The sequence below is a fragment of the Antechinus flavipes genome, chromosome 1 (genome assembly GCF_016432865.1).
Source record: "Antechinus flavipes isolate AdamAnt ecotype Samford, QLD, Australia chromosome 1, AdamAnt_v2, whole genome shotgun sequence".
NCBI lineage: Eukaryota > Metazoa > Chordata > Mammalia > Dasyuromorphia > Dasyuridae > Antechinus > Antechinus flavipes.
In genome coordinates, this window is record NC_067398.1 from 73,734,362 (window position 1) to 73,752,097 (window position 17,736).

The 17,736-nt window shown below is 31.2% G+C and overlaps 1 protein-coding gene across 1 annotated transcript in view; it reads right to left on the bottom strand.

Annotated features, from left to right (window-relative positions):
- Window positions 1-378: 378 nt before the first annotated feature.
- The window catches only part of ABCA13 (ATP binding cassette subfamily A member 13), a 551,934-nt gene continuing 534,576 nt past the window's right edge, over window positions 379-17,736 (bottom strand). Inside the window, exons 60-62 of the mRNA XM_051984384.1 lie at window positions 6,043-6,148; window positions 4,857-4,994; window positions 379-1,619 (exon numbers count right to left, since the gene is read on the bottom strand). Coding sequence (XP_051840344.1) covers window positions 1,590-1,619; window positions 4,857-4,994; window positions 6,043-6,148 — 274 coding nt within the window. The 3' untranslated portion in view covers window positions 379-1,589. The remainder of the gene's footprint in view (window positions 1,620-4,856; window positions 4,995-6,042; window positions 6,149-17,736) is intronic.

Here is a 17,736-nt window from a genome sequence, read left to right on the forward strand (position 1 = left end):
AAGACATTATTCAATGACATGCCTTGAAACTTCAACATTATCTATATTCTAGCTGAAATAGAGAAGAAAAAATCATCCTACCTTCAACCTAGAACTCTACAATTCAATGTTATTTTAACCTTCTTAACATTTAAGAATAGCTTCACTTTTACTTTTCTCAAATTAAATTTAATTCCTAAAGATTACAGATAAAGCTACAAATAAGAAAAAATATAACCACAAACAGAATACCCAAGGACCAGGCCAAATTCAAGAACATTAATTTATTCATTGTTTTAAGATTAGTTATAATTCAGAATTTTTAAAAAATTTAATACAAAATAATTATATTTTCTACTTTGTATAATGAATATAGATTAACATGTAAAAAAAACCATAGTATCTTTAAGAAAGAATTACATGGATATGGCTCAAAGCCACTCCTGGCAAAATAATCCTTGAATGCTAAGAAGGTCTAAGATTTGAATATCACCCTTGCAAAATGGTTCAATTAAGAACAGTTGTATCTGGCAAGATTTTAATTATATGCCACTATTGCAAAGAAAATATGTTACCAAGAAGATTTTTATCCTAAATTAACACAGAACATTATTCAATGACTTCATTTGCACAAATAAATCAAGTTAAAATTAAATTAGCCACCCTTCAATAGGTTTCCAGATGATATTAGCAAAAATAAGTTGAGCAGTTTTTGCCCTGAAAAATTCTGATCACTTTTTGACTACAGAAAACCAAATAATATAACATATGTCAAACATCTCAATGTTAACACTCTATAAATGACATTATTATTATTTTAAATATACATTTTTAAATGACAATTTTATTTCAATACAAAATGGATTCCTTCTCCAATTGACAATATTTTTTAAAGATCTCATTTTATAAAGTTATAAGAAATTGAATTTACCTAAAATTTTATTGGTCCATATTATATCCTTGTGGCTTTTTACTTGTATTCCATTACATAGAATCCAATTTATTTTTTTTAGAAACAGGAAATTAAGACTAAAAGTCAAGAAAAGCACAATTTATCACTATTAAAGCTTTTTCCACTTCCCAAAAAAGAAATATTGAAATCTGAAGGCCTGAGGGAATATTCTGTCATGTATAATTTATGGGACCTTGTTCAATTTATTTAATATGGCTGCAGGACTAAATAATAAGTGTTTTAATGTATATAGAGAGCATCATTTGTATAACATCATTTGTGAAAGACATTTTCTTTGTCACAGCATTACAGTTCAATGAATTCATGACTTGAAAATGATCTCATTTGAGTTGGTAAATAAACAAACTATGCTAATATACCCAAAGGAAATAGAACTGGACAAGGAATCGATAGACTGTTTCTTGTCTAGTCCGTGAATTATCTGTGTAGCTTTGTAGAAGTCACTTAGCTTCTCAGACTTATTCTCATATCTAAAGTAAAGAGAGGAGTTCGATTGCTTCTTTTAATTGCTGAACCATGAGCCTTTCCTCATGAGGAGAGTTGTTTTCAACTGCTTACAACCTCTGCAGAAGCTAGATGGACATCAGGATTTGGATGAATATAGTTGGAGAAATTTTCAAAGACAGGATAGAAGTTGTTACTGCTGGGTAGCAAAACTGATAAAGACCTGCAAGACAGAATGTAAATATTCAGTATTGTTGGAAGGCAATGGAAAGAAGTGGTCCCATTTATTAATGTCTCAATTATTCAGAAAGTTGTTTATTTTTCCCAGTAAACACTATATTTGTCTTTGTTGAAAACAATCTATGTTATCAGATGAGATATTTATGTTTCTAAATTCCAATTCAAGTTGCCTCTATACTTTGTTGACTCTCAAAATAAGATTTTTTTTTGCCCTTTTTTGTATCCCCAGAACTTGGCACATGGCATAACATAGCACAAGCTTAGTAAATGTTTATTTGCTGATTATTGTTACCACTATTTTGACTACTACATTTACTACAACTACAAAATATTGTTATTAATACTGTTAATAATAATTTGATGAGAGGAAATTTGGAATAATAGATAGAGGCAGACTTAGAACCAAGCAGACTTGAGTTCGATTCTCACCTCACACCAATTAATTATATGAAACTAAGTCACTTAATTTATTAGTGGTCTAGGCAACCTTCTAAGACTATAAGGTGCAGAAAAGGTATTGATCTTCGTTGTTTGAAGGAGTTCTCAATTGATATTGCCCTCAACCAGAAAAACCTCAGATCAGGTCCTATTTTCTGAACAATTTAATACATAAATGAATCTGTGATCTCAATGATGTTGGTTCTTCACAAAAGAGGACATTTTAGAGTTAAAAAAATGTGAGAAGTCAAAAAAATACAACCCCTTAATCTGAGAGGTGAAAAAGCTAAGGCTCAGAGATGATAAATGCTTTGTCCCTAGATTTAAAATTGGTACCAGAGGTACTCTGATTCTAAAGTAGAAGTTTTTGTTTTTTGTTTTTTGTTTTTTTGGTAACATTTTTTGGGTATTGTTTTAATGAATGTATTAAACACAGTCCACTAAATCCCTGTGTCTTTAACACTGCTCTTGCCTTTAACCCTGGTCTTAAGTCAACAGACTGAAACAGATTCACAATGACAGACAGACACTACGCAGAATAAACAGGCCAAAAAGAAATGCCATGAAACAGCCTCTTGGAGAATTAGGGTTAGCCATTAGGAGGCAACACTTAATCCAAAGACTATTTAGATCCTGAAACTAGCTGCTGGGTTTACTGAATTTAGCGGTGGAATGCTTTCCCCTGTATACAATTGGTCTTTATTCACATTATTAAACAGTTAACAGCCTTTTTGCCAAACCGCAGCCAGTAAAAGTAGAAGTTCTTAATCTTAGGGGTGTGTGTGTGTGTGTGTGTGTGTGTGTGTGTGTGTGTGTGTGTGTACTTATTTGGCACTCTGCAAAAGGGTAAAAAATGTTTCAGTATAATTTTTTTATATTTTTAAAACCACCATTAAATTTTAATTGGAGAGTAGTGAAAATTAAAAAAAACATTTTTCTGCATCCAATTATTAACCCTCCTTGGATCCCCAAAATCAGTTGTCTTTCCACGGTACCTTGGGTCCTTTTCTGACAGAAATTGCAACCATCACTAATAACAATGATAGCTACTTTTAGATCACATTATATTACTTACAGAGCATTTTCCTCTTTATGATAGAACATGTGTATTTTCTTCATTTTTATAAGGGAGAAAACTGGGTCTTATATAGATTAAAAGATTTGTGAAGGGTCATACTGTTAATTAATTGTACAGACTAATAAGTAGTAGAACAAGATTGAAACAGAGGTATTCCAAATCTAAGGTTGGTATTCTTTTCACTGTATGTGTTCCTTCTTCAAATAAATTCTATGAGATAATTATTCAGAATATTAATGAATCATCTAGATATTTTCTTCTGCATAAATATCATGATAATTTTTAAATAAAAATCAGCCCTGTGACTTGACTATCACTCCTTAATATCATATAAGCAAAATTTAAGTTTCTTTTTTATATGTTGTTTTATATTTTTAACATTTATATATGTATATATGTATCATGTATGTATCTTTATAAATTAAATTGGAATACCTTTCTCAGCAGGAGTCTTTTTTGTGTTTTTGATTTAATAACTTTATATGTGTGTGTATATAAGCCTAAATACCTATTATGTACCTTCACACACCTGTATGTATAAGAGAAATGATCTTAACCCATTTTATATCTGAATCCAAGTTTTTAAAGTTTCAGTTATATTAGGATTCTATCAGAGATAAACTAGTTAGCAGGCATATTATATGGAGCAAATTCAGGTACTGAGAAAATCATTTAATTTCTATGAGTTTCCATGTATACAAAATGGACATTGTAATAGCAACTACCTGATGAAGGGAGGTAAAAAAATTTGGAATATAAGATTTTGCAAAGGTGAATGTTGAAAAGTCTCTTCTTCTTCTTCTTCTTCTTCTTCTTCTTCTTCTTCTTCTTCTTCTTCTTCTTCTTCTTCTTCTTCTTCTTCTTCTTCTTCTTTTCTTCTTCTTCTTCTTCTTCTTCTTCTTCTTCTTCTTCTTCTTCTTCTTCTTCTTCTTCTTCTTCTTCTTCTTCTTCTTCTTCTTCTTCTTCTTCTTCTTCTTCTTCTTCTCTTCTTCTTCTTCTCTTCTTCTTCTTCTTCTTCTTCTCTTCTTCTTCTCTTCTTCTTCTTCTTCTTCTTCTTCTTCTTCTTCTTCTTCTTCTTCTTCTCTTCTTCTTCTTCTCTTCTTCTTCTCTTCTTCTCCTTCTCCTTCTCCTTCTCCTTCTCCTTCTCCTTCTCTTCTCCTTCTCCTTCTCCTTCTCCTTCTCCTTCTCCTTCTCCTTCTCCTTCTCCTTCTCCTTCTCCTTCTCCTTCTCCTTCTTCTTCTTCTTCTTCTTCTTCTTCTCTTCTCTTCTTCTTCTTCTTCTTCTTCTTCTTCTTCTTCTTCTCTTCTCCTTCTCCTTCTCCTTCTTCTCCTTCTTCTTCTTCTTCTTCTTCTCTCTCTCTCTCTCTCTCACTCTCTCTCTTCTTCTCTCTCTCATTTGTGTGTGTATATATATATATATATATATATATATGTAAAATTTTAAAGAAACTTAATGCTCAATATAAATGTTAGTAGTAGGAGGAGGAGTATAATTATATATTTAGCATAAAATTATTTTGCCAGAAAGACTCATAGTTCTAGAAAAATCAAACAATGATATAATAAAAATGTATTTGTTTTTTTAAAGTTAATTTAAGTTCTAATATTTTATGTTTATTAAGATAATTTAATCAATGTTTTATGTGTCTGAAAATGCCAGATGGAAAACTTCAAATACAGATTTAATTATTCTGAAACATGGTACCTGTTCTAAAGTTGTTTGATTAATAGAGTAATGTTTGATGTTCAGCAAAGTCTTATTGTTCTCTAGAACTTTGAACAAGTCAGCCAAGCACCCACATCTCTGTGGCACATGGTATTCCAATAAATTGAGGTGTTGTCCCTAAAAAAAAATCAAATCATAATATGTAGTTAGCAAAAGAATAGACCCACGTAAATCTACACAATTATTATTAATTCTGTTTACACCCCTGCAAACATAGAATAGTATATACATGATTTAAATCAGGTCAGACTTCTATATAGTGGGTGTAGAACTAATATTTTTTTGTTATTAATCTGAGTGAAAATGAGAAAACGAAGTTGCATTGCATGGTCTACATTTCCTTTTTTACGGAGAGAAGAGAATTTCAATACACTTGAATAAAGCATGAAAGAAAAATAAATAAATATGTTTATAGTAATGTCTTCTGGAGAGAAGAGTGAGATCAGGAGAGTAAATTGATAGTTTTTGTAGTAGGGGTGGCAACTCTCTGTAATGGTAAAAATATAACAGGAACGCTATATACATGATAGTAGAGGAGAGGTACAATTTTATACCCAGCAGTTTCTACTCAGAGAACCTAATATATTGCACATGGGCACAAAGCCATTATGATAAATGATAATGCAAGTGAAGGAAAGAAAGCTGAAAAGAAGCATTAAAAACAACAAAATAGTGAGCAAAAAGGGCATAAATCAAATTGATTGACTGACTTTTCCTATGCATACAACGGCACACAAGAGTTTGAAATAATTTTACATTTATTATAGAACTACACATTTTACAAAGCCCTAGAGCATTACAAACCCAGCAAAAACAGCATATTTTTAATCACCTATTAAAATCTGGCATTCTGAAAATAAGAGTTTCGCACTAGTGTTAACTCTGGTGAATAGAAAGAAGAGGACACAATATATTTAACTTTAGCTACATATAACAAGCTCTTTTATTTTCTTAGAGTTGCTAAACAAAACCAATTGTTCATTTTTTCATGGAGACACAGGGATTTCCTGTGTCTTATAACATGGGCAAAACAATTGTATTTTTCTATTACTTCATAGAAATAGAAAAGAAAGCAAGGAAAAGACATATTAAAACAGTCTTTTTTTTTCTATAGGTCATCAAACAAATGGTATTTCAAAAGAGTGATTGAAAATTTCAGTATTACCTTAAATTGGATTCCTGGAAAGTGGAGTTTAAGAGAGTCAGAAATGGCATTATGTTGACTTGTTGCTTGGCTTAGCCAAACTTTGACAGTATATCCAGCTCCAAACCTGGAAGTTGAGTGAAATAAATAAGTGGGTGTTTCTACAACGAACACTTAACTTCTGTATTCAACTCCTACAATTTCTACAATATAGAACTTTGTTCCTCAACATTATTATTACATTGGTCAAACTCTCTTTTATATTGAATAGTTTAATAACAACCATTCATACCTATGAAAATGATAGCAATTCTCGCTGTTAATGTTGAAAATCTATGAAGTGAAATTGATTCAGAAAATTATACATTCTTAACTCTTGTAACCACTGGGGCCCCTCCCTTTCTCTACCTGGAGAGATTGGCAGGATATAGATATTGGGAATTTCCTTCCTGATCCTTCTACATTTAAAGATGATACCCAGGGAATTTTTCCTCATCATTTTCCACCAGGCTCATTTCCTATTTTTCATCATTGAATCATTCTGCAAGATTGAATTAACTCAGAAATTCATACCTCCCCTGATTGTACCTTAATATGATATCATCACATGCCAGGGCTTAGTAATCTCACCACCATCCTTTAAATTGTGACTCCCTGAAAGCAAGGAATGTCTCATATTTGATCTCCCTAGAGCTTAGCATAATGTAGGTTTCTAAAAAACGGACTATGATTTTTCACTTATAATGTAAATTCATTTTAACATATCCTATACATTCCTAGTGCACATTATATAAAGAAAAAAAGAAGAAAACAAAACAGAGAGCCAGTTCCAAAAAAAAGGACATGGAATTTGGAATTGAAAAACCTTGATACAAGTTCTGATTCTAGTCTCTTAGCCATTTTATACTAAACTATAAAATGATTATATTAAGTAATCTCCAAGTTTTTTCTAGCTTTTAGTCAGTTGACTAAGTGATTAATAAACATTTAGTAAATGCCTGTATTGTGCCAGACACTGTAACAGGCCCTGAGAATCCAAAGAAAGGCAAATGATAACCTTTGCCTTTGAAAAAATTTATTATCTAGAGTAAGGAAACAACAAACAAAAATATGTGTATTAATGTATGAATAAATAGGAAATATTAATTAGAGAAGGAACTAGAACTAAGAGGAATTAAGAAAGGCATCCTGCACCTGGTAAGATTTAATTACCAATTTGAGGTAAACCAGTAGATAAACATGAGTAAGGTGAGGTCAGACAAAATAAAAAGAGAGAGAGCTAAGAAATCTTGTTTCTGGAACAGCAAACAGGCCAGTTTCTCAGGAAGAAAAAGTAAGTGGAAATTATGGGGTAGAAAGTATAAGAATATTGGAAAGGTTGGGAGCCAAGCTATGAATGGCTTTGAATATCAAACATGGGATTTTTTATTGCTACTGGAGATGATAGGGAACTATTAAAATTTATGTAATATGGAGTGATGATGATTGGACTGAAACTTTAGAAAAATCACTTTGGTGGTTGAATGGAGGATATCCAGGAATGAAGAAAGTCTTCTAGTAGGCAAACTAACCACCAGACTATTCCAATAATCCAAGTCTGGAAATTAGATAACAACACTTATTAGAACTTTTTATTAAATAAAATCGATAAAATTTTGAGTAGTGAATGGATTACATACTTATACCTTATATCATAAAAGGATAAACAAATTTTCAATTCAGGTCATCTATAAATATTAAAAGAACTAAGAAATAAAACTACAGAGCTAAAAGTATATCCTTTGGACTTTTTTATTTCCTACTATAGACTTACAGCTGTTCTCTCAAGGTCTGCCAGTAATTTCTCTGGAGGTCAGATAGCACTATTATCTGTGAGTCCATGAGTATAATAAATCCAATGCTATAAGATCATAGCTAAATCACAGCTCTGCCTTGGAGACCTTGGACAAATCATTCAAACTTTGTAGGCCTCAGTTTCCTTATGAGTACAATAAGAGTTTACCAAAAATCAATGAGACATATAAGTCACTAGAAGGAAGTATTAGAGATCATTTGTTCTAATGCTCTGATTAATATATATATAGAAGACAAAATCCAAGTCAGAACTTGGGCTCAAAATCTTAAATTCAAAGCAATCCATAAATGGGTATATGATAATATGAATTGTGTGTGTATATATATTTATATATATATAAATATATATACATATATGTGTATATATGTCAATAAGTACATTTCAAATGACCTGTTGTGTGCCTAACATTATGGTAAGCGTTGAGGGTATAAAGAAAAGCAATAAACTGTTCTATCCTTAAATTCAAAGAGCTCACAGAGACAACATATAAAAACTATGTACAAATAATATGTATACAAGATAAAATGAAAATAATCAACAGATTGTGTCAATACATATATAATGAAAGGAAAACTTTTTATGGAGAAAATAAAAATGACAATAACTTCATCTATTTTAAGTGTGTGTTTTTATTTTTACATCAGAAGAAATTGGAGTGAGGTAAAAACTTCTTGGTAAATAAATACAAACACATACACCATACAAACAAGCTATATATAGGAAAAAATTGAAAGAGTAAATGGAGGGAAGAAGGTTGCATTAAAGGGGAATAAATAAGGTTCCTTATAGGAAAAATTTAGTTGGGATGTGAAGAAAGTCAGGAAATAGAGATGAAGATGGGGAGACTTCCGCACATGGTGAAGAAAATTAAGCTACTAAAAACATATTAAATGCTTGGGAGTCTACTTTCCAATACACACACACACACACACACACACACACACACACTCACATAAACCTATATATCTAGAAATGGAGAGGGAATGTTTAGTCAAAGACAAACCTAAATAATTGAAAAAATATTAATTGTGCATGAGTAGGATGAATCAATAAAATAAAAATGATACTATCTAAGTTATTTTACCTATTGAATGTAATGTCAAGTGCAAGTGCCAAAGGATTACATTATATAATTTTAAAAATGTCAAAAACCTCAAGAGAGATGATGAAAACAACTAACAGTATAAAATGTATAAAATAAATAGGAATGGAGGGTAATGGAACTAGCAGGATCAGATCATAAACTACACTACAAAATATTAATTTTTTAAAACAATTTGAGAGTGACAGAGACAAAGAGACATAAAACATTAGAAGAGATTAGGTATACAACATAGGGTATGTTTAATACCTTAGAACTGGATAAACACAAAGACCCCAACTACAAGGATATGGCTTCATTATTTAAAAAAAAATTATTTTAAAGTAATATAGATGAAATTTGATTTACATAAATACCTTATAAAAAGATAGCTCTAAATGAATATGTAATCTACTTATAAAAGATCACTTCATAAACAAATCTGAGAAATGTGGGGGAAGGATTATTATTTCTTGGAAATTTTGCATAAATAAGAATTAAAAAAAAACATAATTGGAGGGGAAAACCTTTGCAGCAAGTTGGTTCATTTAAGCTTTTATTTCCAAGAAATGTATTTAAATTTATAAGGAAAATAATCATCCCTCAATTGACAAATTATCATGAAATATGAACAGGATTTTTTAATGAAAATGAGACAATCTACAATCTAGAAAAATATTCCAATTCATTACAAATTAGAGGAATGCAAATTAAAGCAATTTTGGGATTCCATCTCGCATTCATCATAGTGGTCAAGATAACACTGAGGTGGGCAAACAGGAACAATGATGCACTTAATAAATCTGTGAATTGGTACAATCATTCTGGAAAGCAATTTGGAATTATAGAAATTAGTAGTAAAAAGTGAGTACTATTTGACTCAGATATTCAAGTGCAAGGTTTAAATGCAAGTGAAAGAAAAGAAAGAGGTAAGTTGTGTATAAAAATATATATTATAGCCCTTTTTGGTAGATTCATTAATTCTAAATGTGTTCCCAGATAGGAAAAAAAAAAAAAACCTAGAAAACTAAACCTAAGATAATGCCCATCAGTTGAAGAAGGACTAAATAAGTTGTTAGTATATGGATATGATGAGGTATTATTATGGTATAAAAATGAGATGATGATTTCAAAAGGATATGGAAAGACTTATACATACTAATATTGGATGAAGTGAAAATGAAAACACTTTATCCTTTAACATTCGCACGATAAAAATGAACATTTTTAAATGCTTTTATAAACTAATGGATAAAATGAGCATATGGAAAGTAATTTATGCAAGGACAATGTGTAAACACAAATGACTTTGAATGTCAGAAGGATTATGATCAATATAATGACTATTCATTAATAGAACAGATGAGAAAACATCCCAAAAAGAACACATACACACACACTCTCTTTCTTTCTCTCTCTCTCTCTCTCTCTCACACACACACACGTATGTGTGTATAGACTATGGGACTTCATTTGCCTGACTATGTATTTGGCAAAAGAAATCTGTTTTACTTTTCATTTTTATTTCTGTAGATTGAGGATACAAGGAAAAGAACATGGATTTCTGTTATTTTTTAAGTGAGAGGTGAAAAGCAGTAATTGTATAAAACATGACATGCATTTTCAGATGAAATACTGCATTACTAATTTTACATAACTATTTTATAATAATAATAGAGATCTCATGAGATGGGAATAGTCTATAAATATTTACATATTTGAAAAAACAGTCAAATTTTAAGATAAATTAAAAAGTGCAGAGAAAGAGAAAAAGAAAGGAAGGAAGGAAGGAAGGAAGGAAGGAAGGAAGGAAGGAAGGAAGGAAGAAGGAAGGAAGGAAGAAGGAAGGAAGGAAGGAAGGAAGGAAGGAAGGAAGGGAGAAAGGAAGGAAGGAAGGAGAAAGGAAGGAAGGAATGAAGGAAGGAAGGAAGGAAGGAAGGAAGGAAGGAAGGAAGGAAGGAAGGAAGGAAGGAGAAAGGAAGGAAGGAAGGAAGGAAGGAAGGAAGGAAGGAAGGAAGGAAGGAAGGAAGGAAGGAAGGAAGGAAAAGAGTTCGTGGATAACAACTAGGTTGCCAGCCCAGATAAGTAGAAAGATAGTAGTACCTAATGAATTCATTTTTGAAAATGTTTTGTTTTGAATATTTAGGTGATGTCTAGTTTGAGATGTGGCTGAAGTCAAGCCTAGAGGTTAGAAAGTAGTAAGCCTGGAGAAATAGGTTTGAGAACCATAAGTATTGACATGAAAATTGAGTTTATGGGAGCTGAAACGATCAATAAGTAAAATAGTATAGAGAAAGAAGGCTCAGAACAGAACTTTAGGGGAAACTCATATTAAATTGACATAACCTGAAGATTCAGCAAAGGAGCATGAGAAGGAGCAAGTTCGTTGACAAGAAGGGAGAGAACCAGAAGAAAATAGTGTCATGGTAACCTGGATAAATTAAAAGTATCAAGGTGGAAAATATTAGTAGAAAGTTATGTAGAGGGATGAAGAAAAATGAGGAATGGGACAAAAAAAAAACTTTGTGGAGAAAAAAATTACATAATCAATATAAGTTGTTTCATTTTATAAAGAAAGGAACATGAGGATTAAATATCTTCCAAGTCTCACAGTAGCAAATTGAAACACATTTAAACAAACGGTGTCAACATGCATGTATTAAACACAGTTAAGACGTTTTTTAGATTCATTAATCATAACTTTGTTTCAGGTATCCAATTTATGTTAGGTTCTCTTTACTCTTACTGATGATACACATTCAATGATATAAGCCTCTGAAGGAATTATATGAATCATATATAACTTTTATTCTAACAGCTTGTGAAATCATCAAACGTAGATTCTTGTCACCAAAAAACATGTTCTGAGAGTTTGGTGCCATTGTAAACATTAAACTTTTTTAAATTGCTTCTACTTAAACTAGACACTAGCATTCTCAATTTATTTCATTTCAAATTTTCAAACAATCCATTCTGCATACTGTGTTCTTCATATAACCTTCAAAATATGCATATCTAAACCTCTCTGTGGAATAGAAAATCATCTCCATCTATCTTATACTTGAAGAAATTAAAGTAACAGCCATTCTATTTATCCTAAAAATGTTGCATTTTGACATCATTTATGCACATTGAGACTGATAAGAAAAATATATCTATATATGCTTATACAATTATACATATTTGAATGTACTTCCAAAGAAATTATATTCTTTCTCCTAAGTGCCATCATGATATATATTTTAGTCTGTTTTTATGAATTATTTAGAACTTCATTTTTAGGCTTGAATATGCTTCATCTAGCCCAAAGACAGCATTGTTTTCTTGTTCAGAACTGAAGGAAAGTTAGATGGAGAACAAAAATATTGACATTAAAATTTAACAGTATAATTAAAATTTAATTGGTATAACACCAATTATTTTCATATTCATTAACAAAATAAATGCTTTTTAAAATTTGGGCAAAAATAATAATATTTGCATATATGGGGGCTCATAAGAACAGGAAGAATAGGAAGATAGTCACTCTGATTAGAAATTAGGAATGATGGAAATGTGACAACAGAATACTATTACATTATAGATGAATTTCAAATTTATATCAATTAGAAGAGTTTCTACTAATATAACACTGAGATAATAGATCTGGACACACACATACATATATATATATATATATATATTGCTATAGTTACATATATCTGGCTATATGATGTATGTATATATTATTATATATATGATTATATATACCTATCTGAATGTTTAGATTTAGATGATATAGAAAAAACAGATTTTTGAAAGATCTCTAAGCAGTATTAGCAAGACCAAAGTTAGAAAATATATGTAGGTACATTTTTCCATAATTCAAATGAGTACTGAAAATATAGTTGAGAAATGAATGAATATTAGAAAAATTATTTTTAATATCTGGTTTTAGTATTTGTAATTTGTATACCTATGAGACTGACCACATCTTATAAAGAATAGGAAAAAAAGCAAAAAATATTTTCTCAGAACACAATGCAATTAAAATAAAAATAGAAAATGAATGTTATTAAATTATGAGGTCTTGCTTATGAATGAGTGGGACAAATATTGAATCAAAGCAACAATAAACTATATTAAAGCAATAACCAAAACTATATAAAGGAGTTCTTAGGGAAAAAATACTCAATTCTACTATCAGAGAAGGAAAAAGAAACAATAAGTTCCCATTGAAGATTACTTATAAAAGCTGGCATATTTATTTCAACCACAATAATCACAGAATCAGATAGCAAATTAATGGAATTAAAAGGTAGCTTAGAAAAAGCAATATTAATCCAACATTGTTGAATTAATGAAAACTATATAACTTTTATTTTATTAAATATCAGTATTGTTTACATACTGCCAGCTAATTTAACTGAAATATAAAGGAAAATCAAATTAATAGAAAATAAAAAGGGGAAGAGAGGAACCACAACAAATAATTAATTTTAATGTATGACATATATTTTATAAGAGAATAGATAAAAGAGATGAATACCTATAAAATATGAAACACTCAATTTGACTAAAAATAGATAACTCCAGTAATACAATATTTGAAAAAATAAATCTCACTTATGAAATGTCATGATTAAAATAAAAATAAATTCATATATTAATGAATTATATCAGTCACCTCTATACTATATAGAAAAAGAGAAAGCAACTTTCATATGGATAAAAATCTAACACAGTAGAAAATATGGTAAGAAGTGTCTTCTATATTTCTTCAGATTGCAAAGAAGGGACTTCATTCAGTTGTCTTGGAAAAGAAGATTGGTTTATAAGCATGACATTTATCACTGATATTTAAAAAATAAAATAAAACCAATCTGAGACCACTTTCCTGGAGACAACAGAACCTTTCAGTACCCCACCAATTGCTTACTCTCCCAATGATGTCTTCACATTAACATGCAATTAACAGAACTCTAATTAAATCTTATAAATGTCTAATATAGCCCCGCAGAAACACATGTGACAATAAGGAAGATGTTACAAAGATGGATACAATTAACCAGGTTGTTCAATTTAATGGAAAGGCAAACTAAGGCAACCTTTTTTACAAGAGATCATTAATTCTTATCAGCCTACTGGCATCTGTACACAGCCCCTGCTGAATTACCAGGAGGAAAAAAAAAAAGCTGGCTCATAGAGATGTTGGGCAGGCTCATAAAATGAAAATGCTGCATGCGGCACATTTTCCAAAGCAAATAAATCAAAATCCTGATTAGTGTTAGACAGTGAAGCCTCTGTGGCTTTCGTGCTATTCTTAATTCTGGACAGCATGAAAGCCATTGGGAATAAGGATGAAAAAGAAGAAAAAAATACTTTCCAAATAGGAAAATGTTTCTGGCTTTTCAAACTGTTCCCCTCTGATACTTGAGCTTATAATATTTTGGAATCACAGCTTTCAATAGTGGATGGGTTGATCAACTCAGAGTTTCTCCCGGCAGTAATCAGACAGCAGGCTGCTTTATGCACAGCAGTCCCCAGAAGGCCAATGAAAATAACAGTGGCCATGCGACTGGTTTCCTCTCTGCATAACACAAAAAAGCAGAGAGATTGTACGCAGTAGAGTACAGTGAAAAGTTACATTCTAACTGGAGTAGTTTTCTGCCAGTTTGAAAGTCTCCAGTCTTTGGAAAAATGAAATGTGAGTAAAAACATAGCCTTAAACAGTATGAATCCAAAATCCCTGAAAGTGCTCACCTGTTGAAATGACTTCATTTTAAAGTCCTGCCATATGGGGAAAAAGTTATTAAGATGATGGTGCTAAGTCTTTATTATACCTCCTTTTCCTTTTTTTGTTCATTCCTTTTAAATAATTATTCAATGAAATATTTTTTTCATGGACCTAAGAGTAAAGATAGTGCATAAGATTCAAGAATCAAACAGTTTAGCATTTTTAATATTATTTTTTAAAAGATAAATACCTATATATTTGACAAAAGAAAATCATACTCTGTCACATGCAGATATTTATTTTCTGTTGGGATGTCATTCTTGATAGGGTGAAAGCAACCAGGGAATATTCAGGGAGATGGAGATAAAAAAAGGAGTGATTTCTAAACTTTATGTAGGTCACAAAACTCCTTGCTTTTGGCTGACCTTCCATGATTATATTATGAGTGATCCTCTTACTCATGCATCACCAAGCCTCTTCCCCCCCCCAAAAAAATAGGCAAGCTACAGAAAAGGGATATATTTTATTAAACTGAGCTGTGCCTCTTCAATTTCTTATTTCATAATTTAATATGTGACTTAAAATGTTTCTGATGGTTCTCCAGGTTTTCTATAATTTTGTAAGGAGCTTTAAGGGTCTAGTTCTGTATGAAAAGTCACATGAATAGAATGATCCCTTTCTCTTCCATATTATCAATAAATATTTCTAACATGTTGATGACAAATAATAAAATAAAAAACAACAGGCATTTAAAGTTGTCTAAGAGACAATGAGAGAAATGTCCACTCGGGAACCAGAGATAATAAAATAGAGGAAGATCCATTAGGAAACCAGACATAATTCAAGTACTCTGAAAAACTGACCCATGCAACAATTAAGCCTATATTTATTTCAAATTTCATTTGTAGTGTCACAATTGAGTACACATATCTAAGAAAATGGATGAAAATTTAAAATATATATATTTTGTAAAGAGAATATGTAAATCTAAGAAAATTCAGAATGAAAAAGTGCTATTTTGTCTTTCTGATGAATAGAGCCCAAACAAAGATTTATAAAGTGGGTTAACAATTTCCAAACATAAAAGCTGAGGGAAACAATATATGTTTTGTTAAGGATATATATGCAAACTATCTCTGAATAATTTCCAAGAGTCCATGGCAAACAATTTAGCTGTGTTTTTGGAGGTAGAATCAATAAAATTTCTTCTAAAATCACAAATCTTGATTCACTAAAGTTTAAAATGTGCTTCTACTCTAATTGGAAATTTATTTCCTTTACTATTTAGATATCTGGGTATCTCAGTATAGACAATATTTACATGAAAAATTCGTCATTTTGTGTGCATAGTTGAATTATTGTATTCTTTTCATAATTTAGCACTGAAAAATTGCTGTGGGTTCCTATTGCTTTTTGGATGAAATATTAAGTTAGTTCTCTGTTTCAAGTCCTGGCACTCGATTACTTGTTTTCTTCACATAGGATGTTCCATATCTCATCTTCATACATTTGCACTGGAGGTTCCCTCATTTCTGTCTGTTGGTATCCCTGGCTGCCTTCAAGATTCAGTTCAAGCAGGTGCCTTTTGAAAGAGGTCTTCAATATTTCTACACCTCTCAAAAAAAAAAAAAAAACCAGCCCTATCTGCTTTTTCCTCTAACATTTTCTAGTTTAATATCAACTTAGTAAATATTGCATATATATATATATAATGTATGCATATCCATATATATATAAATATATGTGTGTATACATGCACACGTACATTTATACATATGTAAATGTATACATGCAACGTAGACATACATATCTAAATATAAATGTGTGTATATACATGGATGTGAGTGTATATACATGGATGTGAGTGTATGTACATACATCCACACATGCATCATATTCTATCACTGCAGGACAATTTTCTTGGACTATTTCTTACATTGTTGTGTCAAGGTTCTTTTCTTAGTCACAATTTTCAGCTATTCCAAATATTCTTATATTTTCTCTCCTTGATCTGATTTCCAGATGTATTATTTTTCTATGTTTCATATTCTGTTCTATTTTTTCATTTTTTATATTGTGTTTTATGGTATTTATTAATGTCTTGTAGCTTCATTGGTTTCCCCTTTCCCAATTCAAATTTTCAAAGAATTTTTTTTTTTTCTTTAAGAATCTGTATTTCCTTTTCTAGTTAGGTAACCTTTTTTCATGATCTTGTTTTTCTTGGGTGGGTATTTTTAGTTTTTCTTCAATTTCCCTTATTTGAGATTTGAAGTATTTTTTAAATTATTTTATAAATTCTTCTGGTCAAGTAGGCCTTTAACATTGTTCTTTGGGTTAGGGAAGGCTTTTTTTTTTTTTTTTTGATTTGGCTGTTCTCTGAAAATTAATCCAATTTTCCTACTCTCATATTAAGTTTCTATGGTTGGATTCTTTCTTCTTTGTTCATTTTTTAAAGAGACCTATTAGTATAAGTATCTCTATCCCTGATGTGGAAGGAATGGTGCCTCTGGTTTTATTTCAGTTCTCCCATCTGACCTGAAACCCCAAACTTAGAACTACCCCTTCCTGCAAAAGCCTGCAGTCAACAGCTTCCCTGCCCCACTGCTTCTGCACTCACTAGCTGTGCTGGTTCTTTCTCATCCTATGCAGCATTTCAGAAGCACAGATGGGTCTGACATCCCTTATCAGCAGAGGTTCCCTCAGTCTTCCCAGATTCAGATCCCCAATTCTCCAAAGCTCCAGGAGGTGAAAATTCCTATAGTTAGGCCTGAGGCTACCTCTGAACCAAGATAGCCCCAGGGCTCTCCATTTGCTGTTTCTATGGAGGTACCCCAGAGGTATTTATACCTCATACTACTTAAACACCAATCCTGGAGTCTTTCTTTGGGGGCTTCTCCATATGTCCCAAGAAAACTCTGCTTCTGCCTCAAGTCTCATTTGTTTTTCACCAGTCTACGTTCACTGGGAGACACAATTTTATTTTGTTTATGGAGGAAATTTGGAGAGGTTGGAATTTTCTGACTTACTCTGCCATCTAGCTAGAATCGTCCCCCTGTTTACTTT